The sequence below is a fragment of the Dendrobates tinctorius genome, unplaced genomic scaffold, assembly GCF_039654945.1.
Source record: "Dendrobates tinctorius isolate UK_male_01 unplaced genomic scaffold, ASM3965494v1 ptg000139l, whole genome shotgun sequence".
In the NCBI taxonomy this organism is placed as follows: Eukaryota; Metazoa; Chordata; class Amphibia; order Anura; family Dendrobatidae; genus Dendrobates; species Dendrobates tinctorius.
In genome coordinates, this window is record NW_027361807.1 from 10,328,441 (window position 1) to 10,355,711 (window position 27,271).

Here is a 27,271-nt window from a genome sequence, read left to right on the forward strand (position 1 = left end):
TATTTCACTGGTGCTAGTGAAAGCGGCATCTCAGCCTGTCAGGGTTGTAAGCGAGTGTGGTGCCACGTCAGTGACTGCATGGGCCACATCCTTTCACTCCCCGTGCCTCCCTGGACCCATGTAGACAGGGTGTGTGTGCAAAACTGCGCCAAGTTGACCTTACATGTCCCAGGGGGTGTGGAACGTCATATTGGTGCAAGTGAGGAGAGCATACCATGTGATCCTGCTGACATAATAGTGACATCAGGTGGCGTGGCAAGGTGCGGATTCATCACATTTGGTGGCAGCGGAAAGATGCTGCATGATCTCTCTGGTGTCATACTTCACAATTATATTTCATAGAATTATAAAAAGGTAGAGTTGGAAACGACCTCCAGAGCCATCTGGTCAAACCCCTTGCTCAATGCAGGATTAACTAAATCATCTCAGACAGTCTGTCCAGTCTTTGTTTGAAGACTTTCATTGAAGTAGAACTCACCACCTCTAGTGGCAGCCTGTTCCACTTGTTGATCACCCTCACTGTCAAAACGTTTTTTCTAATATCTAATCTGTATCTTCTCCCTTTCAGTTTCATCCCATTACTTCTAAACTTTCTAGCGAGTAAAGCTGATCCCTCTACAGTGTGACAGCCCTTGAGATATTTGTAGACAGCTATTAAATCTCTCAGTCTTTTCTTTTGCAAGCTAAACATTCCCAAATCCTCTAACTGTTTCTCATATGATATTGTTTGCAGACCGGTCACCAGTCTGGTTGCTTTTCTCTGAACTTGCTCGAGTTTTTCTATGCCTTTTTTTAAATGTGGTGCCCAGAGCTGGACACAGTATTCCAGATGAGGTTTGACCAAAGAGGAGTATAGGGGGGGTAATTAATTCATGTGATCTAGACTGTACGCTTCTGTTAATGCAATCCAGAATTGTGTTTGCCTTTTTTGCTGCTGCATCACACTGTTGAGTAATGTTCAGTCTGTGATCTATTTGTATATTCAAGTCTTTTTCACATACGCTGTTGCTTAGCCCTATTCCTCCAATTCTGTATATGCTTTTTTCAGTTTTCTTGCCCAGATGTTCCACTCGTTGACCACCCTCACCATGTGATATTTCCAGTGCTGGTTTTATTGCATTATGTATATTGCTATAGTAATGGCGCAGCTCCAATTTATTTTGTTTGGGACTTGTTTTTTAGTATTTTTAAATGTGTTTGTTTCTAAATATTCAATAAAGAATCGATTTACAAAGCAAGTGATATGTTCGCCTCTATTACACTCGCTTTCTTTGTGAAAAACTGGTTTGTGCAATTCTTGAGAAACACGTGCACCAATCGTTAAGGCTATCTACCCATTGTTTGCATGGTATCCTTCCATTTTGTACTGTTATATTCTAGCAATATGGCATCAAGTTTATATAATATGTAGGAAATTGTATTTAAAAATAAAACCATATAAATCAAACATGGAAAAATGTTCTTATTTATTGTACATTGATTGAATTACACAATGTTTTCCAGCTTTCCAGAATAACTTTGATAAGTAGGTACTAGCATATGTTATATTGAATTAAGTTTTGCAGTAATTTATCAGTGAAGAAAAACATTCTTGTAATCTATTAGTGTTACATAAGCAGTTCACTTCATTGCATCAAGTCAAGTGTTTTGCTGCTACACGTAAGGATACCAAAAATCCATACTGATTCTGGAAGTAAAAAAGTCCCAAGCCAAACTTTATGGTCATCCAGCCCTCCCTCCAAAGACCAACTCATGCAATATTTGTATATATCTAACACAGAAAGACGGCAGGCAGAAATTGACTAAACTTCTATAGATGTGGCTTCACCATCAAACATGTTCACACTGTTGTCCAGACTAAAACAGTTGAAAAAGCAGCGGACTGTCTGGACTTGCTCATGCTCTCTCCTGCCTATTGGCATCCAGCTCTCGTAAATAAGAGTCGATGATAGACAGAGGCACACCTTGCATTAGAAGGCGGTAAAATGTCACTCCACCTGAAACCAGAGTATAGAAAGGATTAGCATCCTCCTGGTAATTTCTGTGCATTGTACAGTTCTGCTATTGTCATTGAATACTTTAATCTTACCACACTTTATTGTTATGTACTATATCTTCTACTAACTGTTGCATCATAAAAAATCCGGTTCATGCAGTTAAAAACAACATATGACCATGCTGAATCAACATAGGCATTTCTTGGAAAATAAAGTCTAAGGGTACCGTTACACCTAGCGATGCACCAGCGATCCCGACTAGCGATATGACGCGGTCAGGATCGCTGTTGCATCGCTAGGTGGTCGCTAGTGAGCTGCCACACAGGCAGATCTCACCAGCGACATCGCTGGGGACAGGGATCACTACTTACCTGTCAGACGCGGCGATCCTGCGTCCTCCCGCCCAGCTCCACGCGTCGCTCGTCGGCGCCGCAGGAAGTGGCTGACGAGGAATGGTCCAGGAGCTTCTCGCGCGATCAGCGATAACCAGCGGGGGAGCCGGTCGGAGGTAAGTATCACATGCAGCGATATCGCTAGCAATATCGCTGCAACGTCACAAAATCGGTGACTTTACAGCGATATTGCTAGCGATATCGCAGTGTGTAATGGGGGCTTAAGGAATACACAGAATATAGTCTTATTTATTCAGCTATCTTTTGGCATGCTGCCAATTACTAATCAACTGTTCAATGAAACTTTTCTTGTATTGCCATTTTATTGTTCTTCTTTATATAAAAAGGGTTAAACTTTTTGTTCTTGTCCAATAACATTTTTCCATATTCATAAATTGGTCCAATTACTCTGTACAGCAGAAAGACGGTTTACGACGTGGCAAACTAAGCATAAATGTCGGAGATTGTGGACCAATCTCAAACTGTCAAAAATTATTGTATACTATTCTTTGTTAGATTTCTTTCTATAGAGCTTGATTTTAATCAATATATCTGAATAGTTATGCATCTCCAGTGATTACTGAGCATTATCAGGGAGGAGGAATTTGCATACAACGCAGCTCTTCCAAATAATTGGTACTCATGCCCAGATGAGAGTGATAACATGATTAGTGGGATGAACTACTCTGAAGCAATCAATGTCACCCACTAGTTAGCATATCGCCACCACAATTACAAAAAACGATTTTTTTTTTAGCATATACTGTAATCAATAACACAACAAAATAGCCTTGTTGATGGGATATAATGGTACCAATAAATACATGCTGGCTTAGGGAACCTGGGGATGTCATCAGGTCCCCTTTAACTTGACAGATTTGCTATCAAAGTGAATGTACCACTTTAAAGAGAACTTGTCACCATTAAAAAAACAGCTCTGAACTGAGTATGACGGGTATATGGGCACGGGACTATGGGATGGAGGATGTGTGATGGGTATACAGTGGGGCAAAAAAGTATTTAGTCAGTCAGCAATAGTGCAAGTTCCACCACTTAAAAAGATGAGAGGCGTCTGTAATTTACATCATAGGTAGACCTCAACTATGGGAGACAAACTGAGAAAAAAAAATCCAGAAAATCACATTGTCTGTTTTTTTTTCATTTTGTTTGCATATTATGGTGGAAAATAAGTATTTGGTCAGAAACAGAATTTCATCTCAATACTTTGTGATATATTCTTTGTTGGCAATGACAGAGGTCAAACGTTTTCTGTAAGTCTTCACAAGGTTGCCACACACTGTTGTTGGTATGTTGGCCCATTCCTCCATGCAGATCTCCTCTAGAGCAGTGATGTTTTTGGCTTTTCGCTTGGCAACACGGACTTTCAACTCCCTCCAAAGGTTTTCTATAGGGTTGAGATCTGGAAACTGGCTAGGCCACTCCAGGACCTTGAAATGCTTCTTACGAAGCCACTCCTTCGTTGCCCTGGCGGTGTGCTTTGGATCATTGTCATGTTGAAAGACCCAGCCACGTTTCATATTCAATGCCCTTGCTGATGGAAGGAGGTTTGCACTCAAAATCTCACGATACATGGCCCCATTCATTCTTTCATGTACCCGGATCAGTCGTCCTGGCCCCTTTGCAGAGAAACAGCCCCAAAGCATGATGTTTCCACCACCATGCTTTACAGTAGGTATGGTGTTTGATGGATGCAACTCAGTATTCTTTTTCCTCCAAACACGACAAGTTGTGTTTCTACCAAACAGTTCCAGTTTGGTTTCATCAGACCATAGGACATTCTCCCAAAACTCCTCTGGATCATCCAAATGCTCTCTAGCAAACTTCAGACGGGCCCGGACATGTACAGGCTTAAGCAGTGGGACACGTCTGGCACTGCAGGATCTGAGTCCATGGTGGCGTAGTGTGTTACTTATGGTAGGCCTTGTTACATTGGTCCCAGCTCTGTGCAGTTCATTCACTAGGTCCCCCCGCGTGGTTCTGGGATTTTTGCTCACCGTTCTTGTGATCATTCTGACCCCACGGGGTGGGATTTTGCGTGGAGCACCAGATCGAGGGAGATTATCAGTGGTCTTGTATGTCTTCCATTTTCTAATTATTGCTCCCACAGTTGATTTCTTCACTCCAAGCTGGTTGGCTATTGCAGATTCAGTCTTCCCAGCCTGGTGCAGGGCTACAATTTTGTTTCTGGTGTCCTTTGACAGCTCTTTGGTCTTCACCATAGTGGAGTTTGGAGTCAGACTGTTTGAGGGTGTGCACAGGTGTCTTTTTATACTGATAACAAGTTTAAACAGGTGCCATTACTACAGGTAATGAGTGGAGGAAAGAGGAGACTCTTAAAGAAGAAGTTACAGGTCTGTGAGAGCCAGAAATCTTGATTGCTTGTTTCTGACCAAATACTTATTTTCCACCATAATATGCAAATAAAATGAAAAAAAAACAGACAATGTGATTTTCTGGATTTTTTTTCCTCAGTTTGTCTCCCATAGTTGAGGTCTACCTATGATGTAAATTACAGACGCCTCTCATCTTTTTAAGTGGTGGAACTTGCACTATTGCTGACTGACTAAATACTTTTTTGCCCCACTGTATGGGCACTGGACTATGGGATGGAGGATATGTATGACGGGTATATGGGCACGGGACTATGGGATGGCGGATATGTATGATGGGTATATGGGCACGGGACTATGGGATGGAGGATATGTATGATGGGTATATGGGCATGGGACTATGAGATGAAGGATGTGTGATGGGTATATGGGCACTCGACTATGGGATGGCGAATATGTATGATGGGTATATGGGCATGAGACTATGGGATGGAGGATGTGTGATGGGTATATGGGCATGGAACTATGGAATGGAGGATGTGTGATGATGATGGGTATATGGGCACTCGACTATGGGATGGAGGATATGTATGATGGGTATATGGGCACGGGCCTATGGGATCGTGGATATGTATGATGGGTATATGGGCACGGGACTATGGGATGGAGGATAATTATAATTTGCTATAACTAACCACAGTTAGTTCCTGTGCCCGGGCAGCGCCGGGCTCTTCAGCTAGTAATGTATAAATAGATTAAAGGGAATGTGGCATCAGAAAATGGACTATTGTCTACATCAAGTTTTTGTGCCATATATTTTTAAAACACTTGTAGCCATTTTTTTCTTCCATATCACAATATTTAATAAAACAAAATTAGTAATTGTGCAATTTTCACACTGGCCAGAGGGGCTTTTTGAGATTTATATTTCCTGTCCTTTGAGAAAGAATTTTCAGCAAGGTACCTTATCATCAAAGGCAGAATTACAATGACAGGTAACACCTATATACACAGCTGATAACACAGGACTCGCCAATCACAATAACGGATGTCACCGCTGATCATGCTCTTCCCCCTTTACAATGACCTTAGCACAGGTTCATTAAATGCTTCAAAACAAAAGATAGGATTGCGGGCTGAACATTGTGGCTATGTACATGTGTTGTTTCCTGAAACAATAGGAAATTACAATCTAAAATAGCCCCAGAGGCCAGTGTGAAAAATAAATAATATTTTTAAGTTTTAATTCAGCTTGTATTACGTAAAAAAATTTACAAAAAGAAAAAAAAAAACATTAAACATAAAAACTTGATTTAAACAGTAGGTCATTTTCTGATGATAGTTTCCCTTCAAAAGAGTTCCATTTGAAAAATGTCATTCTTATCTCAGAACTCGTCATTTTCTCTCCCTGCAGGAAGCAGGGAAAAATTCTGAGCTCTGAGCTGTAATGCATCTCAAAGACCCCAAAGCCCAGAGAAATATTACAGTGGCCTCCTAGATGCTTCATTAGCACATAGAGCTAGTCTAGATATTTTCTGTATATATGCTGATAACAGCTTTACAATAAAGCTTTAAAAGTTACAGTTTAACATTTCTATGCTTTATAAAAGCGCCTTTATTTTGCAGCTTGTCATATGTAAATAAGCCGGGACTAGTCCTGGCTTTCATCTTCTAAGCAATTCACCTTGGGCATGATTTTCATATTCCATATAATCAACTTTATAGCAGAACCATCAGAAATCCTGCACATGCGCTTGAGGTGTTGGTGGTCTAACCATGAAGTGGATTGTTTAAGGGTTGTCAATCAAGACCCACTTCATGCATGCAATTTTTAAATGGTCCTGCCATGATTTAAAGGTTTCCAATACTTAGGGAATGTGACAGGTTTCCTTTGATGACCCAGACTAAAACCATCATAGATTCTCATGATGTTGTTAGTTTGGGACAAAAAAGTCTGGTTTGTTTAGGTAGAAAATCGCAAGATTAATCACATACTTTATTTACTGGAATAAGCAAAGGTGCCCTGATCTCCTCATATAAGCATCGTCCCGGGTCTGACTACTGGCAACTTCACTTGAGACTTGGGTTCAACAGAGAAGAGAGCTAAGCTTGTCCCCTGCTCCTTCTATGGATAGTCCATGACAGATAGTGGGACTGACTTAGCTAGTTAAGTGAGCAAGTCAACCCCCATTACACACAGCACTGGTCACTTGCTGACACAAAAAAACACTCATTTACTGAACACAAGCCAGAATTGAAACTGTTAGAACCTGAGACTAGTGCTGATATTGGAGTATGTTAATGAAAGTATATGAGTAAATGGTATATCTTGGTACTTGACACCCATCTGAAGACAATTTTTCAAACTGGATAACCTTTTAAAATAATACAATAGAATTTAGATCCATGCTACATACAGTTTTGCTATTGAGTTCAATGTATAACTCGTATTCAGTAGCTTTTCACCTGTGCACTAGTGATACGAGGCAGCTGGAATTTTATCATTGAACTTTATGTCTAATCAGAAAATGTGGAGCTGTTTATCAAAAACACAAAGCTCCTCCTAAGTACTGTTGATCTATCCTCAGGAAGGGGATTGTGGGAGCTTGAGATATCCCCCATCCAATCTTTACCTATGTGTTTCTTCTTTCTATTTTTTTCTTTTTTGCTCTTTTACTTGTTTGCTTTATTTTTTTCTTCTTTTTTATTTTATTTGGTTACCTTTTATCTGCAATCATATATGATACAATGGTGTATTTTCTTATGGCCCTGTTTGCCTTTTGTTTGATTGTGTGTAAACTCTTTTCCTTCTTCACGGAGCCTTTGATCCCTTTTTTCAACCCCTTTCCGACAGTCGACGTATTATTTCGTCCATGTTACCTGGGCCTGTCTGACCATGGATGGAATAGTACGTCATGTCCTTTAATGTGACACTGCGACCGAAGTCGCGGTGATTGCATTAAAATTCTGGTGCCATCTTACCTATGGGAAGATGGTGTTGGCATCCTGGGGGGTGTCCCCGCCGACTCGCACTCACAGTCGCTGTGACTGGTTGTTCAATTTCCCAAATAAAAAATTGGGGACTAAAAGATCATGTTTGAGGAAAAAATATGATTTTTTATTTTCATGCACGGGTGTTCTAAACTTTAGTGAAACACTTGGGGGTTCAAAGTGCTCACCACTAGAGTTGAACAAAACTCTAGCCTTAAGGCTACCTGATAGCTGCATTGGTGTGTGCACACTGCTGTTCAAACTGCTTTTTTCAAAGCACTCCAACTTTTATTATTTTATTCTGCCGAGTTACTGAGCGTTCATTTTTTCACACACCGTATGCTCCTCACACACTACCGTGTACCGGCTGGTATCACGGACAAATAGAAGCTATCTGGGTGTGACTCTGGAAAAACAAGCCAAGGAGATTTTCCATTTTTCCAGACCTACACCTTATAGAGCTGTCCGCTTTTCAAACAGTTTCCTATATCTGCTGTTTGATTACGGTCAAAACTAGACAGAGACAGCGTGTGTCAGTCCGTATAAAAATAGACGGAGATTGACAATTTTCCATACACACACCGTATAGCAGTGTACGCTCCTCACACACTACCGTATACCGGCTGGTATCACGGACAAATAGAAGCTATCTGTGTGTGACTCTGGAAAAATAAGCTGAGTAGATTTTCCGTTTTGACAGACCTACACCTTAGACAGCTGTCCGCTTTTCAAACAGTTTCGTATACCTGCTGTTTGATTACGGTCAAAACTAAACAGAGACAGCGTGTGTCAGTCCGTATAAAAATAGACGGAGATTGACAATTTTCCATACACACACCGTATAGAGCTGTCCGATTCTCAAACAGTATTGTATATCTCCCGTTTGCATTACAGTCACATCTATACAGAGTCAGCGTGTGTGTGTGACACTCCGTAAATACATATATGGAGATTGTTAGTTACACAAAAACGTATACGGCTCTACACTTCTGACACAGTTCCGTATATCTGCTTGTTGGATTACGGTCAAATACATACTGTGAGAGCGTATGTGACTAACAAAATATATACGTAGATATAATTTTTTTAATACACCTTACACAGGTGGACGCTCCTCATACAGTACCATCTCTCTGCTGGTATTTTTGGTACATTTTCCTAAACATGAGGAAGTATGATGGAAGAGGCCGCGGACGTGGGCAGGGGGGCGCAGCTGGTACTGATGGTGGTGGTGCATCGCCTGGTTCTGGCAAAAGCACAACAGCAGCTAAGGCAGGAGGTGTTGAGCCTGCTTCATCGTCTGGCCCAAGAAGGCCTGTAAGGTTCCCTTTTCTTGGAGTAGGAAAACCTCTTTTAAAGCCGAAGCATCAGGAACAGGTTTTGGCATACATTGCCGAAATAGCCAACAGCTCTATTGCCTCCTCTTCTGAACGTTCGAAACCTGCAAGCACGGAGTCGTCAGTGCAGGGTTCTGGTCAGGAAAAACACCTTTCCTTATGTCCTTCACCCCCACCAAAAGTTAAGGATGTGGCAGCACACACTTCAGATTACTCTATGGAGCTCTTTTTACATACCATGCCTGGGTTATCCAGTCAAATCCTGAATTCCCCAGTCCAAGATGAATCTGACTTGGAGTGTACTGATGCACAGCCACTGCTAGATGATTCTGCTGGTACATTGACACAGAGCACTACATTGCCCTTGCAGTCTATTGAGCCAGAATCTGACCCTGATGAAACTCAGGTGCCCCTTCCTGCATACTATACCACCTTACACAGTGACACAGAGGAAGGTAAGGAGGAAGGTGCAGATGACTTTGAAGAGGAGGTGATGGATGACCCTGTTCTTGACCCAGATTGGCATCCATTGGGGGAGGAGGGTGGCGCTGGCAATAGTTCAGATAAGAAGAAGTATCCGCAGCAGGCATTGACATCACAGCAGCAGTTATCTGGCAGGCCCGTAGCTGTCCAAAAACGTGGACCAAAAACTAAAAGAGTTGCAGGACAGCTTGGCAGACGGTCAACTTAGCACAGCGTGCAAGGCCAGAAAATGTATATCATAGTTGGAAGAGTGCAGTGTGGCACTTCTTTGTCCAAAATCGTACTGATGAGGCAAAGGTTACCTGTAAGAAGTGCGGAAGGACCTTTAGCCGAGGTAAACAACTCAGAAATTTGAATACCAGATGCTTAGACATTTAATCAACATGCACTTGCAAGCGTGGATGGACTACAAAACCTCAGGTAGCACATGTGCACCTGCTCCGACTGAAGGTAGCCAGCAAAGTTCCATCGCTTCCCCCACTGTAAGGCCATCGCCACTGTTAAGCACACCACCAGCACTAAATGTGGAGGTGTCGTCGCAAGGCCAAAGCACTCAGGGAACCACAATGGTTTTGCAACACAACACTGAATCTAGGCCATCACCACCAATACCATCACCAACACCCTCTCACTCCGTCCGGTCCACCGCTACTTCCCACATATGCAGCTCTCCAGTCCAGCTCACCCTACCAGACACTCTGAGTAGGACAAGAAAGTACTCATCCTCTCATCCGCGTACACTGTGTTTGAACGCCTACATTGCCAAACTAATCTCATTAGAGATGATGCCCTACCGTTTGGTTGAAAGCGAAGCTTTCCGCGAGCTCATGGCCTACGCTGTCCCACGCTATGACCTACCCAGTTGGCACTTTTCTCGAAAAGCCATCCCTGCCCTCCACCGGCATGTGAAAGACTGCATTGTCCATGCACTAAAACAGTCAGTGAGTGGAAAGGTGCACCTCACAACAGATGCATGGACCAGTAGGCATGGCCAGGGCCGCTATGTGTCCATCACTGCGCACTGGGTTAATGTGGTGGATGCAGGCTCCACAGGGGACAGCAGCGGTGGAACAGTGCTGCCTAGCCCACGGTATAGGAAACTGTTGGCTGTAGGCTTTCGACCCTCATCCTCCTCCTCCATCACCGAAAGCTCGTCCACAGACCGCAGTCGCACGAGCAATCCATCCGCAGCTGGCAGTGTTGCACACGAGGTGTCCCACTATCGAACAGCTAGTGGTAAGCGTCAGCAGGCTGTGTTAAAGTTGATGTCTTTGGGCGACAACAGACACACGGCGGAGGTACTGGCCGACTACTTTTGCAGTTACAAACTGAGTCATGGCTGGGCAGTCTACATCTTGAGGCAGGCAAGGTAGTCAGTGATAACGGCTGTAATTTTGTGGCAGCCATAGCTCGTGCAAAACTCACACACATACCTTGCCTGGCTCACACTTTAAACCTGGTGGTCCAGTGCTTCCTTAATAATTATCTGGAGTTAACATCCCTGCTACATAAGGTGCGAAGACTGTGCTAGCACATCCGTCGCTCAAACGTCCACTCCACTCGTATACAAGCACCACCTAATCATAGACGTTGCAACAAGGTGGAACTCCACCCTGCACATGGTTGAGAGGCTGTGCGAACAGAGGCAGGCTGTAATGCATTTGTGGGAGGATACACGCGCAGGCAGTTTGAGGGAAGACATGGAATTGTCGGATGTGCAGTGGTCAAAGCTGAAAGACCTCTGTAAAGTCCTTCAGTGTTTTGAGGAATGCACACGGCTGGTAAGCACAGATGACGCCATCATAAGCATGAGCATCCCACTTATGCGTCTGCTCATGCACACTTTGACGCACATTAAGGATCAGGCGTCTGCAGCGGAGGAGGAGGGAAGCCTTGATGGCAGTCAGCCATTGTCTGGTCAGGGAACTGTCCTGGACGAGGTGGAGGAAGAAGAGGAAGAGGAGGAGGATGAGGGGGATGATTATTTTGGGCAGGAGGATGCTTCTCAGGGGGCAAGAGAAAATGTTGGCGTTCCAAGGTCAGGTACAGTGTTTGTGCGTGACTGTAGGGATGTGGATTTGCCAGAAAGTGCTCCTCCACCCAGCAGTGGCAGCGCAGCATTGACACCTGGAACATTGGCCCACATGTGCGATTATGCCTTGCGGATCCTAAAAAGGGACCCCCGCATTGCCAAAATGATGAGGGATGACGACTACTGGCTGGCCAGCATCCTCGATCCACACTACAAAGGCAAATTACACAACATCATGCCACAGGAGAACCTAGAGATAATATTGGCTAACAAATAAGCAACTCTGGTAAACTGTTTGTTTGAGGCTTTCCCAGCACACAGCAGCAGTGCTGGTTCTCCCACGAGCCGTAGTGGCCACAATGGAAGAGGTGTTCGTGGTGCACACAGCTGAAGAGGCGGAGACAGGGGTTTAATGACCATGTTGTGGAATGATTTCTCAAGTACCGCTCACACGACTGCTAATACTGCATTGATTAAAAGGGACAGGAGACAGCAGTTGTCAACTATGGTTACATACTACTTCTCCTCCCATATCGATGTTCTCCCTCACAGGTCATTCCCCTATGACTATTGGGCCTCTAAACTGGACACCTGGCCTGAATTGGCGCAATATGCCTTACAGGAGCTCGCTTGCCCTGCTGCTAGTGTGCTATCTGAAAGAGTCTTCAGTGCTGCTGGATCAATCCTGACCGAATAAAGGACCCGTCTGTCAACCCAAAATGTTGATGATCTAACCTTCCTTAAAATGAACCATTCATGAGTTTCAAAGGATTTTGTCCCACTTTCCCCTGATGACACATAGGTTGCCAGAAAACTGCCTCGCTTTTGTCCTCCTCTTCCTCGGACTTGCCCAATTCCGCCCTTTGCAGCAGCTGAATGTCCAGCCAACACATCAACATATGCCATTTTTTAAACCTCCCTAAGTGGCTGCCCACCCACCCTCAATGGCTGGGGTCAACACCTGGCGCACCCGGGCAAGTGCCGTTGCTCTGAATAGGTGGATGGGCCCACTGATGGCCAACGGCACTGGCACAGGGCCCCTCATAGTACAATACAGTGTCTCTGACGGTGGGGGGGCCCACTCGCCGTCAGACACACCAGCGTGCTATGAGGGGCCCTGTGCCAGTACCGTCGACCATGAGTGTGCCCCCCTGCTTGGTCATGGCCACAGCACTTGCAAGTTGCAATACTTACCTCTCCCTGCTCCACCGCTGTGTAGTCTGGGCAGTTAAATCCTTCACAGGGACGGCTACCAGAAATTTGGAATATTGATCGATGATGGTTAAGATGTAGCTATGGCCTGTCCTGCTGGCCTCTACCTTCAGATGATCAATGGCTATCATTTGTAATGGACGTCAACTTACAAGCGGATGCAGTGGTGCTTTATGATCACCTTTCACAGTTGTGATAGTCACAGACGTGTGACATTCCTGCCACCATTTTTCAATGTCTCCTCTCATGCCAATCCAATAGAATCGCCTACGGCCTGTGTCTTCTGTCTTTTGCACTCCAAAATGACCAGACACATCATGATAGGCAGTGTGGACCATGTCTACATCTCTCCCTGTGATCACAATTTGATGAAGACGAGTAACGGTGATGTGATCCACGCTACTGCGATAAAGCAATCCTTTCTTCACAAAGAACCATTTTCGCTGTCTCCACAGACACAGTAATTGAGGGTCTGCATCGCCTCTGCAACATCTACCAGGAGATTTTCCCGCGATGAGTAATTCCCAAATTTCTGCTACACTCGACTTTCCGTCTGTACTCGTATCCATGTAGTTTCCAGTAGTGGAGAGTCTGGACTGGCTTACTGGGATTGAAATATATAAAAGTACCACAACACTGTAGACTTTTGTACGCTTCGACTACCTTTCCCTTTTTCTACTTTTTAAATTCTGGTGTAATACATAGTGAGCCTGTGAGTGTCTGTGTCTGACTCCGGAAGTATATATGGAAATTTACAATTACCCCTAGACTGGATACACCTGGTATGTGCTGATACAGTACCTTTGTTCACAATTTTGTATTATGGTATCATCCATAGTGAGTGAGCGTGTGTGGTTTACGCCATCTATATATACGGTGAATCGGAGATACCAATTTTTAACCTACACTCGATACAGCTTGTATCTTGTTATACAGTACCTTTATTCGACATTTAGTATTACGGTCAAATCCATACTGAGTAAGCGTCTGAGAGTGACTACAGGACTATGTATACAGAGATTTCAATTGTACCCTATAATATATATGCTTGCTATCTTGTTATCCAGTACCTTTTTTACAGCATTTTTTATTATGGTCAAGCCCAGGCTGAGATAGCGTCTGAGGGTGACTCCGGAAATATATACCGATATTTAAAATTTGGCCACCACTGTATACAGCTGTACGCTTCTGATACAGTAACCTTTTTAGCTATTTATATTCTGGTATAATCCATAATGAGCCTGTGAACGTATGTCTGTTACTCCGGCAATATATTAGGAGCTTTAAGATCACCCCAACACTGTATACAGCTGTACGCTTGTGTTACATTACCCATTTACAGCTTTTCATATTCTTGTGTAATCCATACTGGGCCTGCCTCCTGAAATGTATACGGAGATTCAGAATGTTTACACTATACTATATATACCTTGTATCTGGTGATACCGTACCCTTTTTCTACTTTTTATTTTATTGGTTAATCCATACTGTTATGAGTTCATTTTCCCCTTCACCATTGAGGTCTGATGAACTCCCTCTTCTGGTGAAGGAAGGTAGTGAGGCTGATTACCAAGCACCTGAGCTGGGAGAGGATGACTGGGCGACGGGGATCTCTGACTGGATATAAGGCAGCCGACGCCCTTCTGCCTCGCTGGTGATTTCTCTGTGGGATTCTAGGAGACCAGTCTGATTCCTGCTCCTCAAAAGCTAAGTTTTCTGCTTTGCCTTTTTGCATTTGTGTTTTGGTTTTAGTTTGCCTTGCTTTTTCTGGATTCTGCCATTCCGTGCTGGGGTGAGCTGAATTCCTTTTTTGTCTGTTTGCTCTGTCTTCAGAAAATACCTGAGTACTGACATAGTCTTTTTGAAGCCTAGTGTCTTCAGGGCCTTTTTCCCTGTCAGTCTGTTGGCTCTTATTTTGATAGGGTTTTTCGCGGATTGCAGACAGCAGCTTTCCTATCCTTTCCTATCTAGTTAGCTTGGGCCCCATCATTTGCTCAGTCTATCTTTCTATCTGTGTTAGTGTTTTTTCTTCTTGCTTTACCGTCATTATATGTTGGGGGTTGCCTATTGCTTTAGGGTCTGCTCTGGGGCAGTTTTGATTTCCCTTTCTGTCTTTAGGATAGGCAGTTCTCTGGCTGTGATCGAGGGGTCTAGGGCATCGTAGGAACCCCCCACGGCTACTGCTAGTTGTTGTTGATAGGTTCAGGGGTCTGCAATCCGATAGCTGCCAACTTCTCTGGTTTTCTGGACTTAGCTAGCATTTCTGTTTTTGCCTCCTACGGTGACTCATTCATAACAGAATCACCAGCCATACCGCAGATCCTAGGGTACTCAATATCAGGAAAGAATTTTAAAAAAAAAGTGTGTATATTTTTTCCTCCTCTATATCTCTGAGGCCGTAGGGGGAATTTTTTTTTTCTCTCTCAATGGAGATAAAGCAATTGTCTGATCGTGTGGAGCAGCTCGCTGCGGAAGTGCGGGGAATTTCCGCCTACCTTGCTCATTCACATGCTGCTGAACCAAAGATCCCTACTCCTGATGTGTTTTTTGGGGATCGGTCTAAATTTTTGAATTTCAAAAATAATTGTAAATTATTTTTTGCCTTGAAGCCTAACTCGTCAGGGAGCTCCGCGCAGAAGGCTAAAATTGTCATCTCTTTGCTGCTTGGCGATCTCCAGGATTGGGCGTTTTCTTTGAAACCTGATGATCCTTGTCTGACTAATGTGAACGCATTTTTTCAAGCCTTGGGGTTGTTGTATGACGAACCTAATGCTATTGATCAGGCTGAGCCAGGGTCGAGATTCTGCAGAATTGTACTGTCAAAAATTCCAAAAGTGGGCGGTCCTTACTGCCTGGAATGATAATGCCTTGGCAGCTCTCTTTCAGAAGGGTTTGTCAGAAGCCGTAAAAGATACTATGGTGGGATTTCCTGTTCCCTCTGGTCTGGACGATTCTATGTCATTAGCCATTCAGGTTGATCGGCGTTTGCGTGAACGCAGGACTGCACGAGAGGTGTTGCCACCTGTTGAACAAGTGTCTGAACCTATGCAATGTGATAGAGTTTTGTCCAGGGAGCAACGTCAGGAGTTCAGAAAGCGTAATAAGCTGTGTTTTTTTTGTGGAGATGCCTCGCATATTATTTCTGTCTGTCCTAAACGAGAGAAACGTTTTGCACACACGTTTTCTGTAGGTGGTGTTTAACCTAAGTTTCTTCTGGCAATTACGTTGATCTGCTCCCTGTCCACATTTTCCGCCAAGGCTTTTGTGGATTCGGGAGCAGCCCTGAACCTAATTGACTTGGATTTTGCTAAACGTTGTGGATTTCCTATGACACCTCTGCGGACACCTATCCCTTTGAGGGGGATTGATGCTACTCCTTTGGCGAAAAATAAACCTCAGTTTTGGACCCAGGTGATAATGCGGGTCGCCCCAAACCATCAAGAAAATTGCAGATTTTTGGTGTTGCATAATTTGCATGATACCATTGTTCTGGGGTTTCCCTGGTTGCAAATTCATAATCCAGTTTCGGATTGGAAATCTGTGTCTGTGGTGAGTTGGGGTTGTCGGTGTGCCCTTAGTGAGGCTCCGTTTTTTTCCACCTTTCCTCAGTCCCATGATGGCGGACTTTTATGATGTATTTAGTGGGAATGAGTCTGCGTCTTTGCCTCCTCATATGAGTTATGACTGTGCAATTGAACTGAGCCCGGGGTGTAAATTTCCCAAGGGTCGGCTCTTCAATTTATCTGTACCCGAGCACGAGGCTATGCGATCCTATATTAAGGAGGCGTTGGAGAAGGGTCATATTAGACCATCCTCTTCACCATTAGGTGCTGGGTTTTTTTTCGTGGCCAAAAAGGATGGTTCATTAAGGCCTTGTATTGATTATCGTGCCCTCAACAAAATTACTATTAAATATCAGTATTCGTTACCCCTGATTTCGGATCTATTCTCCAGAGTTAAAGGTGCTTGCTGGTTTACCAAGCTTGACCTCAGGGGGGCGTATAATCTTATCCGCATTAAGCATGGGGATGAATGGAAGACGGCGTTTAATACTCCAGAGGGACATTTTGAGTACCTGGTGATGCCTTTTGGGCTCACTAATGCCCCTTCTGTCTTCCAGTGCTTCATGAACGACATTTTCCGAGACTTTGTGGATAAATTTTTGATTATCTATCTGGATGATATTTTGATCTTCTCCAAGGATTGGGATTCTCATGTGGAACATGTTCGGACGGTGTTCCGGATCTTGAGGGAGAATTCCCTGTATGTCAAAGGATCGAAATGCCTTTTTGGGGTACAGAGGATTTCATTTTTGGGATTTATTTTGTCTCCGTCAACTATTGAAATGGATCCAGCCAAGGTACAGGCCATTTATGATTGGGTTCAGCCCACTTCTTTGAAGGCCCTTCAGAAGTTTTTGGGTTTTGCTAATTTTTATCGGAAATTTATAGCAAAATTTTCTAGTATTGCCAAGCCATTGACTGATCTGACTAAGAAGGGTGCTGATGTGTTGAATTGGTCTCCGGAGGCTGTTTCTTCCTTTCAGGAGCTGAAGCTAAGATTCTCTTCTGCCCCGGTTTTGCGGCAACCTGATGTCTCACTCCCGTTCCAGGTAGAGGTGGACGCTTCTGAGATTGGTGCAGGAGCTGTTTTGTCCCAAAAGGATCCTGTAACATCTAAAATGAATCCCTGTGCTTTCTTTTCCCGAAAGTTCTCCCCATCTGAACGTAACTATGATGTGGGGAATCGGGAACTGTTGGCCATGAAATGGGCATTTGAGGAGTGGAGACATTGGTTGGAGGGAGCTAAACATCAAGTCGTGGTCCTCACTGACCACAAGAATTTGATTTACCTGGAGTGGGCCAAACGCTTGAACCCTAGACAGGCTAGATGGGCCTTGTTTCTTACGCATTTTGATTTTGTGGTCTCTTTTCTTCCTGGCACTAAGAATGTCAAGGCTGACGCTCTTTCTAGGAGATTCTTTGCTGATTCTCCTGTGGTGACCAAGCCTGCTACCATCTTAGGCGAAGGGGTAGTTCTTTCTGCCATCTTGCCCGATTTGAGACGTGCTCTGGAAGAGTTCCAGGAGGACAAACCTGAGCATTGTCCCAGTGGAAAGTTGTATGTTCCTGACCAGTGGAAGAAGAGAGTGATGTCTGAAGTTCATTGCTCTGCATTGGCTGGTCATCCAGGTATTTTTGGTACTAGAGATCTGGTGAGTCGGTCTTTTTGGTGGCCCGCCTTGTCTCGTGATGTCAGGAATTTTGTGCAGTCCTGTGGGACTTGATCCCGGTCTAAACCTTGTTCTCGCTCTAGTGGGTTGTTGATGACTTTGCCGGTCCCCAGGAGGCCATGGACCCATATTTCAATGGATTTCATCTCTGATATGCCTGTCTCTCAGAGAATGATGGTTATTTGGGTGATTTGTGATAGGTTCTCTAAGATGGTTCATCTCGTACCACTCCCTAAGTTGCCATCTTCTTCTGAGTTGGTGCCCCTGTTTTTGCAACAGGTGGTTCGCTTGCACGGGATTCCTGAGAACATTGTAACTGACAGAGGAGTTCAGTTTGTGTCTAGATTTTGGAGGACGTTCTGTTCCAAGCTGGGAATTCAGTTGTTCTTCTCCTCTGCGTTTCACCCTCAGACCAATGGGCAGACGGAGAGAACAAACCAGACCTTGGAGTCGTATTTGAGATGTTTTCTTTCCGCTGATCAGGATGATTGGGTTTCATTTTTGCCCTTGGCCGAATTTGCTTTAAATAATAGAGCTAGTTCTGCCACTTTGATGTCACCTTTTTTTTGTAACTTTGGGTTTCATCCTCGATTTTCTTCAGGGCAGGTGGAGCCTTCTGCCTGCCCAGGTGTTGACACTGTGGTGGAGAGAATGCACCAGATCTGGGACCAAGTGGTGGATAAGTTATCTCTCTCCCAGGAAAAGGCCCAGCGGTTTTCCAACCGACATAGGACCGTTGGTCCCCAGTTTAAGGTGGGTGATATGGTTTGGTTATCATCAAAAAATATCGCTATGAAGGTAGCTTCTCCTAAGTTTAATCCTAGATTTATTGGGCCTTACAAGATTTTGGAGATCATTAATCCAGTCTCTTTTCGGTTGGCTCTTCCTGTCACATTTAAAATCTATAATGTGTTTCATAAGTCCTTGTTGAAGAGGTTTGTTGAACCAGTAGTTCCTGGGGTGGCACCTCCGGACCCTGTATTGGTTGAAGGTAACATGGAATATGAGGTAGAGAAGATACTGGATTCCCGTCTGGCTAGACGGAGACTCCAGTATTTGGTTAAGTGGAAGGGTTATGGTCAGGAGGATAATTCCTGGGTCTCTGCCTCTGATATTCATGCCAAAAGATTGGTTCGTGCCATTCATCGGGCTCACCCTGATCGCCCTGGTGGCGTGGATGAGGGTTCGGTGACCCCTCCTCAAGGGGGGGTACTGTTATGAGTTCATTTTCCCCTTCACCATTGAGGTCTGATGAACTCCCTCTTCTGGTGAAGGAAGGTAGTGAGGCTGATTACCAAGCACCTGAGCTGGGAGAGGATGACTGGGCGACGGGGATCTCTGACTGGATATAAGGCAGCCAACGCCCTTCTGCCTCGCTGGTGATTTCTCTGTGGGATTCTAGGAGACCAGTCTGATTCCTGCTCCTCAAAAGCTAAGTTTTCTGCTTTGCCTTTTTGCATTTGTGTTTCGGTTTTAGTTTGCCTTGCTTTTCTGGATTCTGCCATTCCCTGCTGGGGTGAGCTGAATTCCTTTTTTGTCTGTTTGCTCTGTCTTCAGAAAATACCTGAGTACTGACATAGTCTTTTTGAAGCCTAGCGTCTTCAGGGCCTTTTTCTCTGTCAGTCTGTTGGCTCTTATTTTGATAGGGTTTTTCGCAGATTGCAGATAGCAGCTTTCCTATCCTTTCCTATCTAGTTAGCTTGGGCCCCATCATTTGCTCAGTCTATCTTTCTATCTGTGTTAATGTTTTTTCTTCTTGCTTCACCGTCATTATATGTTGGGGGTTGCCTATTGCTTTTGGGTCTGCTCTGGGGCAGTTTAGATTTCCCTTTCTGTCTTTAGGATAGGCAGTTCTCCGGCTGTGATCGAGGGGTCTAGGGCATTGTAGGAACCCCCCACGGCTACTGCTAGTTGTTGTTGATAGGTTCAGGGGTCTGCAATCCGATAGCTGCCAACTTCTCTGGTTTTCTGGACTTAGCTAGCATTTCTGTTTTTGCCTCCTACGGTGACTCATTCATAACAGAATCACCAGCCATACCGCAGATCCTAGGGTACTCAATATCAGGAAAGAATTTTAAAAAAAAAGTGTGTATATTTTTTCCTCCTCTATATCTCTGAGGCCGTAGGGGGAATTTTTTTTTTCTCTCTCAATGGAGATAAAGCAATTGTCTGATCGTGTGGAGCAGCTCGCTGCGGAAGTGCGGGGAATTTCCGCCTACCTTGCTCATTCACATGCTGCTGAACCAAAGATCCCTACTCCTGATGTGTTTTTTGGGGATCGGTCTAAATTTTTGAATTTCAAAAATAATTGTAAATTATTTTTTGCCTTGAAGCCTAACTCGTCAGGGAGCTCCGCGCAGAAGGCTAAAATTGTCATCTCTTTGCTGCTTGGCGATCTCCAGGATTGGGCGTTTTCTTTGAAACCTGATGATCCTTGTCTGACTAATGTGAACGCATTTTTTCAAGCCTTGGGGTTGTTGTATGACGAACCTAATGCTATTGATCAGGCTGAGCCAGGGTCGAGATTCTGCAGAATTGTACTGTCAAAAATTCCAAAAGTGGGCGGTCCTTACTGCCTGGAATGATAATGCCTTGGCAGCTCTCTTTCAGAAGGGTTTGTCAGAAGCCGTAAAAGATACTATGGTGGGATTTCCTGTTCCCTCTGGTCTGGACGATTCTATGTCATTAGCCATTCAGGTTGATCGGCGTTTGCGTGAACGCAGGACTGCACGAGAGGTGTTGCCACCTGTTGAACAAGTGTCTGAACCTATGCAATGTGATAGAGTTTTGTCCAGGGAGCAACGTCAGGAGTTCAGAAAGCGTAATAAGCTGTGTTTTTTTTGTGGAGATGCCTCGCATATTATTTCTGTCTGTCCTAAACGAGAGAAACGTTTTGCACACACGTTTTCTGTAGGTGGTGTTTAACCTAAGTTTCTTCTGGCAATTACGTTGATCTGCTCCCTGTCCACATTTTCCGCCAAGGCTTTTGTGGATTCGGGAGCAGCCCTGAACCTAATTGACTTGGATTTTGCTAAACGTTGTGGATTTCCTATGACACCTCTGCGGACACCTATCCCTTTGAGGGGGATTGATGCTACTCCTTTGGCGAAAAATAAACCTCAGTTTTGGACCCAGGTGATAATGCGGGTCGCCCCAAACCATCAAGAAAATTGCAGATTTTTGGTGTTGCATAATTTGCATGATACCATTGTTCTGGGGTTTCCCTGGTTGCAAATTCATAATCCAGTTTCGGATTGGAAATCTGTGTCTGTGGTGAGTTGGGGTTGTCGGTGTGCCCTTAGTGAGGCTCCGTTTTTTTCCACCTTTCCTCAGTCCCATGATGGCGGACTTTTATGATGTATTTAGTGGGAATGAGTCTGCGTCTTTGCCTCCTCATATGAGTTATGACTGTGCAATTGAACTGAGCCCGGGGTGTAAATTTCCCAAGGGTCGGCTCTTCAATTTATCTGTACCCGAGCACGAGGCTATGCGATCCTATATTAAGGAGGCGTTGGAGAAGGGTCATATTAGACCATCCTCTTCACCATTAGGTGCTGGGTTTTTTTTCGTGGCCAAAAAGGATGGTTCATTAAGGCCTTGTATTGATTATCGTGCCCTCAACAAAATTACTATTAAATATCAGTATTCGTTACCCCTGATTTCGGATCTATTCTCCAGAGTTAAAGGTGCTTGCTGGTTTACCAAGCTTGACCTCAGGGGGGCGTATAATCTTATCCGCATTAAGCATGGGGATGAATGGAAGACGGCGTTTAATACTCCAGAGGGACATTTTGAGTACCTGGTGATGCCTTTTGGGCTCACTAATGCCCCTTCTGTCTTCCAGTGCTTCATGAACGACATTTTCCGAGACTTTGTGGATAAATTTTTGATTATCTATCTGGATGATATTTTGATCTTCTCCAAGGATTGGGATTCTCATGTGGAACATGTTCGGACGGTGTTCCGGATCTTGAGGGAGAATTCCCTGTATGTCAAAGGATCGAAATGCCTTTTTGGGGTACAGAGGATTTCATTTTTGGGATTTATTTTGTCTCCGTCAACTATTGAAATGGATCCAGCCAAGGTACAGGCCATTTATGATTGGGTTCAGCCCACTTCTTTGAAGGCCCTTCAGAAGTTTTTGGGTTTTGCTAATTTTTATCGGAAATTTATAGCAAAATTTTCTAGTATTGCCAAGCCATTGACTGATCTGACTAAGAAGGGTGCTGATGTGTTGAATTGGTCTCCGGAGGCTGTTTCTTCCTTTCAGGAGCTGAAGCTAAGATTCTCTTCTGCCCCGGTTTTGCGGCAACCTGATGTCTCACTCCCGTTCCAGGTAGAGGTGGACGCTTCTGAGATTGGTGCAGGAGCTGTTTTGTCCCAAAAGGATCCTGTAACATCTAAAATGAATCCCTGTGCTTTCTTTTCCCGAAAGTTCTCCCCATCTGAACGTAACTATGATGTGGGGAATCGGGAACTGTTGGCCATGAAATGGGCATTTGAGGAGTGGAGACATTGGTTGGAGGGAGCTAAACATCAAGTCGTGGTCCTCACTGACCACAAGAATTTGATTTACCTGGAGTGGGCCAAACGCTTGAACCCTAGACAGGCTAGATGGGCCTTGTTTCTTACGCATTTTGATTTTGTGGTCTCTTTTCTTCCTGGCACTAAGAATGTCAAGGCTGACGCTCTTTCTAGGAGATTCTTTGCTGATTCTCCTGTGGTGACCAAGCCTGCTACCATCTTAGGCGAAGGGGTAGTTCTTTCTGCCATCTTGCCCGATTTGAGACGTGCTCTGGAAGAGTTCCAGGAGGACAAACCTGAGCATTGTCCCAGTGGAAAGTTGTATGTTCCTGACCAGTGGAAGAAGAGAGTGATGTCTGAAGTTCATTGCTCTGCATTGGCTGGTCATCCAGGTATTTTTGGTACTAGAGATCTGGTGAGTCGGTCTTTTTGGTGGCCCGCCTTGTCTCGTGATGTCAGGAATTTTGTGCAGTCCTGTGGGACTTGATCCCGGTCTAAACCTTGTTCTCGCTCTAGTGGGTTGTTGATGACTTTGCCGGTCCCCAGGAGGCCATGGACCCATATTTCAATGGATTTCATCTCTGATATGCCTGTCTCTCAGAGAATGATGGTTATTTGGGTGATTTGTGATAGGTTCTCTAAGATGGTTCATCTCGTACCACTCCCTAAGTTGCCATCTTCTTCTGAGTTGGTGCCCCTGTTTTTGCAACAGGTGGTTCGCTTGCACGGGATTCCTGAGAACATTGTAACTGACAGAGGAGTTCAGTTTGTGTCTAGATTTTGGAGGACGTTCTGTTCCAAGCTGGGAATTCAGTTGTTCTTCTCCTCTGCGTTTCACCCTCAGACCAATGGGCAGACGGAGAGAACAAACCAGACCTTGGAGTCGTATTTGAGATGTTTTCTTTCCGCTGATCAGGATGATTGGGTTTCATTTTTGCCCTTGGCCGAATTTGCTTTAAATAATAGAGCTAGTTCTGCCACTTTGATGTCACCTTTTTTTTGTAACTTTGGGTTTCATCCTCGATTTTCTTCAGGGCAGGTGGAGCCTTCTGCCTGCCCAGGTGTTGACACTGTGGTGGAGAGAATGCACCAGATCTGGGACCAAGTGGTGGATAAGTTATCTCTCTCCCAGGAAAAGGCCCAGCGGTTTTCCAACCGACATAGGACCGTTGGTCCCCAGTTTAAGGTGGGTGATATGGTTTGGTTATCATCAAAAAATATCGCTATGAAGGTAGCTTCTCCTAAGTTTAATCCTAGATTTATTGGGCCTTACAAGATTTTGGAGATCATTAATCCAGTCTCTTTTCGGTTGGCTCTTCCTGTCACATTTAAAATCTATAATGTGTTTCATAAGTCCTTGTTGAAGAGGTTTGTTGAACCAGTAGTTCCTGGGGTGGCACCTCCGGACCCTGTATTGGTTGAAGGTAACATGGAATATGAGGTAGAGAAGATACTGGATTCCCGTCTGGCTAGACGGAGACTCCAGTATTTGGTTAAGTGGAAGGGTTATGGTCAGGAGGATAATTCCTGGGTCTCTGCCTCTGATATTCATGCCAAAAGATTGGTTCGTGCCATTCATCGGGCTCACCCTGATCGCCCTGGTGGCGTGGATGAGGGTTCGGTGACCCCTCCTCAAGGGGGGGTACTGTTATGAGTTCATTTTCCCCTTCACCATTGAGGTCTGATGAACTCCCTCTTCTGGTGAAGGAAGGTAGTGAGGCTGATTACCAAGCACCTGAGCTGGGAGAGGATGACTGGGCGACGGGGATCTCTGACTGGATATAAGGCAGCCAACGCCCTTCTGCCTCGCTGGTGATTTCTCTGTGGGATTCTAGGAGACCAGTCTGATTCCTGCTCCTCAAAAGCTAAGTTTTCTGCTTTGCCTTTTTGCATTTGTGTTTCGGTTTTAGTTTGCCTTGCTTTTCTGGATTCTGCCATTCCCTGCTGGGGTGAGCTGAATTCCTTTTTTGTCTGTTTGCTCTGTCTTCAGAAAATACCTGAGTACTGACATAGTCTTTTTGAAGCCTAGCGTCTTCAGGGCCTTTTTCTCTGTCAGTCTGTTGGCTCTTATTTTGATAGGGTTTTTCGCAGATTGCAGATAGCAGCTTTCCTATCCTTTCCTATCTAGTTAGCTTGGGCCCCATCATTTGCTCAGTCTATCTTTCTATCTGTGTTAATGTTTTTTCTTCTTGCTTCACCGTCATTATATGTTGGGGGTTGCCTATTGCTTTTGGGTCTGCTCTGGGGCAGTTTAGATTTCCCTTTCTGTCTTTAGGATAGGCAGTTCTCCGGCTGTGATCGAGGGGTCTAGGGCATTGTAGGAACCCCCCACGGCTACTGCTAGTTGTTGTTGATAGGTTCAGGGGTCTGCAATCCGATAGCTGCCAACTTCTCTGGTTTTCTGGACTTAGCTAGCATTTCTGTTTTTGCCTCCTACGGTGACTCATTCATAACACCATACTGAGCCTGTGAGTGTCTGTGTATGACTCATGAAATATATACGGAGATTTACTGTTATCCCTAGACTGTATAGAGCTGCACGCTTCTGATACAGTTCCATATATCTGCTGGTATTTTGGGTCCATTTTCCAAAACATGAGTAAGTATGGTGGAAGAGGACGCGGACGTGGGCGTGGGGGACCACCTGGTACTGATGGTGGTGGTGCATCTGCTGGTAGTGCCAAAAACACAATAGCAGCTAAGGCAGGAGGTGTTGAGCTGGCATCATGGTGTAGCTCTGGAAGGCCTGTAAGGCTCCGTTTTCTGGGAGTAGGTAGACTGCTTTTAAAGCTGGAGCATCAGGAACTGTTTTTGGGTTACATTGCTGAAACAGCCTCCAGCTCTATCGCCTCCTCTTCTGAAGTTTAAAAAAATGCAAGCACTGAGTCATAAGTGCACGCTTCTGGTCAGGAGCAACCCCTTTCATTGTGTCCTTCACCCACACCAAAAGTGAAGGATGCGGCAGCACACCCTTCAGATTACTCCATGGAGCTCTTTTCACATACCATGCCTGGGTTAATTAAAAATGGGGCCCATCATATACTGGAGCATTCCAAATGGGGGACATCAGACACTGGAGCAGCATTTATGGGGCCCATTATACACTGGAGCTTTAGAAAAAGGGCCCATTATATATGGAGCATTATTAGTGCCCATCATACACTGGAGCATCATCCATGAGGCCCATCATATACTGGAGCATTATAAATAGGGGCAGATCAGACACTGGAGAAGCATCTGTGGGGCACATGATACACTGGAGCATTAGAAATGGGGCCCATTATATATGGAGCATTATTAGGGCCCATCATACACTGGAGCATTATCCATGAGGCCCATCATATACTGGAGCATTATAAATGGGGCAGATCAGACACTGGAGCAGCATCTATGGGGCACATGATACACTGGAGCATTAGAAATGGGGCCCATTATATATGAAGCATTATTAGGGGCCATCATACACTGGAGCATCACCCATGAGGCCCATCATATACTGGAGCATTATAAATGGGGCAGATCAGACACTGGAGCAGCATCTATGAGGCACATGATACACTGGAGCATTAGAAATGGGGCCCATTATATATGGAGCATTATTAGGGCCCATCATGCACTGGAGCATCATCCATGAGGCCCATCATATACTGGAGCATTATAAATGGGGCAGATCAGACACTGGAGCAGCATCTATGGGGCACATGATACACTGGAGCATTAGAAATGGGGCCCATTATATATGGAGCATTATTTAGGCCCATAACACACTGGAGCATCGTCCATGGGGACCATCATATGCTGTAGCATTATGTGGAGCTCATCATATACTGTATGGAACATTATATGTGACCAATTATTCTGAATGGAGAAATATATGGGGCTCATTATTCTGTATGGCGAACTATGTGGTGGCCATAATACAGTATGGAGTAATATACTGTCCTTTTTTTGAGCTATTGTACAATTTAAAATAGATCAGTCATGTCATGTAAGCAGTCAAGTATTTGTCATTGTACTATACCTATATTTCTGTGCCGTATCGGAGCATCATGAGTTGTGGTATGTGTTAAAGGGGCGCACTGACACTTTTTGGCCCAGGGCACCTGAAAACCTGGAGCAAGCCCTACCCCCCCACAACTTTAGCCAAATAAGTCTCAGTTTTCAATGCGTAACTATTATTATGAAGTAAATTAAGGATGACAAGCTTCAGTAATAAGAATTGATGTTTTTGGCATTGAAATGGGCACTGTAGGTGTGTTTACTGTCCTCCACTCCGTGCCGACTTTGCTTCCCCATTGACTTGCATTGGGTTTCGTGTTTCAGTCGGCCTCCGACTTTTCCCTATAGTCGGCCAATTTCGTTTGACCCGACTTTTGCTAAAGTCGGGTTTCATGAAACCTGACTCGACCCTAAAATAGGCAAAGTCGCTCATCTCTACTCATCACACATCTAGATACAGTAAGTTCCTTGTGGGGTCTAGTTTCCAAAATGGGGTAACTTTTGAGGAGTTTCCACTGTTTAGGTACTTCAGCGTGTCTCCAAACGCGACATGGAGTCCTCCCTACATGGCGGCACCCTGGATTCCTCCTGCGGGCACTAAGCGCTGTATCTGTTTACAGAGCCTGCACCCCTAGCGCTGTTAACCCATTCCTGTAGCCCTGCTTTATCCAGGTATATAGTGCTGATGCTGTTATGCCTCTTTGGCTGCTGATCAGATGT

General features: G+C 44.6%; 1 protein-coding gene across 5 annotated transcripts in view; it reads right to left on the minus strand.

Annotated features, from left to right (window-relative positions):
• Positions 1-1,449: 1,449 nt before the first annotated feature.
• The window catches only part of MYBPC1 (myosin binding protein C1), a 221,529-nt gene continuing 195,707 nt past the window's right edge, over positions 1,450-27,271 (minus strand). For 4 of the 5 annotated variants that reach the window (XM_073545016.1, XM_073545014.1, XM_073545011.1 and 1 more), the window contains one exon: positions 1,450-1,997. In XM_073545016.1, the coding sequence (XP_073401117.1) occupies positions 1,897-1,997 (101 nt within the window). In that variant the 3' untranslated portion in view covers positions 1,450-1,896. The remainder of the gene's footprint in view (positions 1,998-27,271) is intronic. The other variant, XM_073545013.1, reaches the window with a different exon arrangement.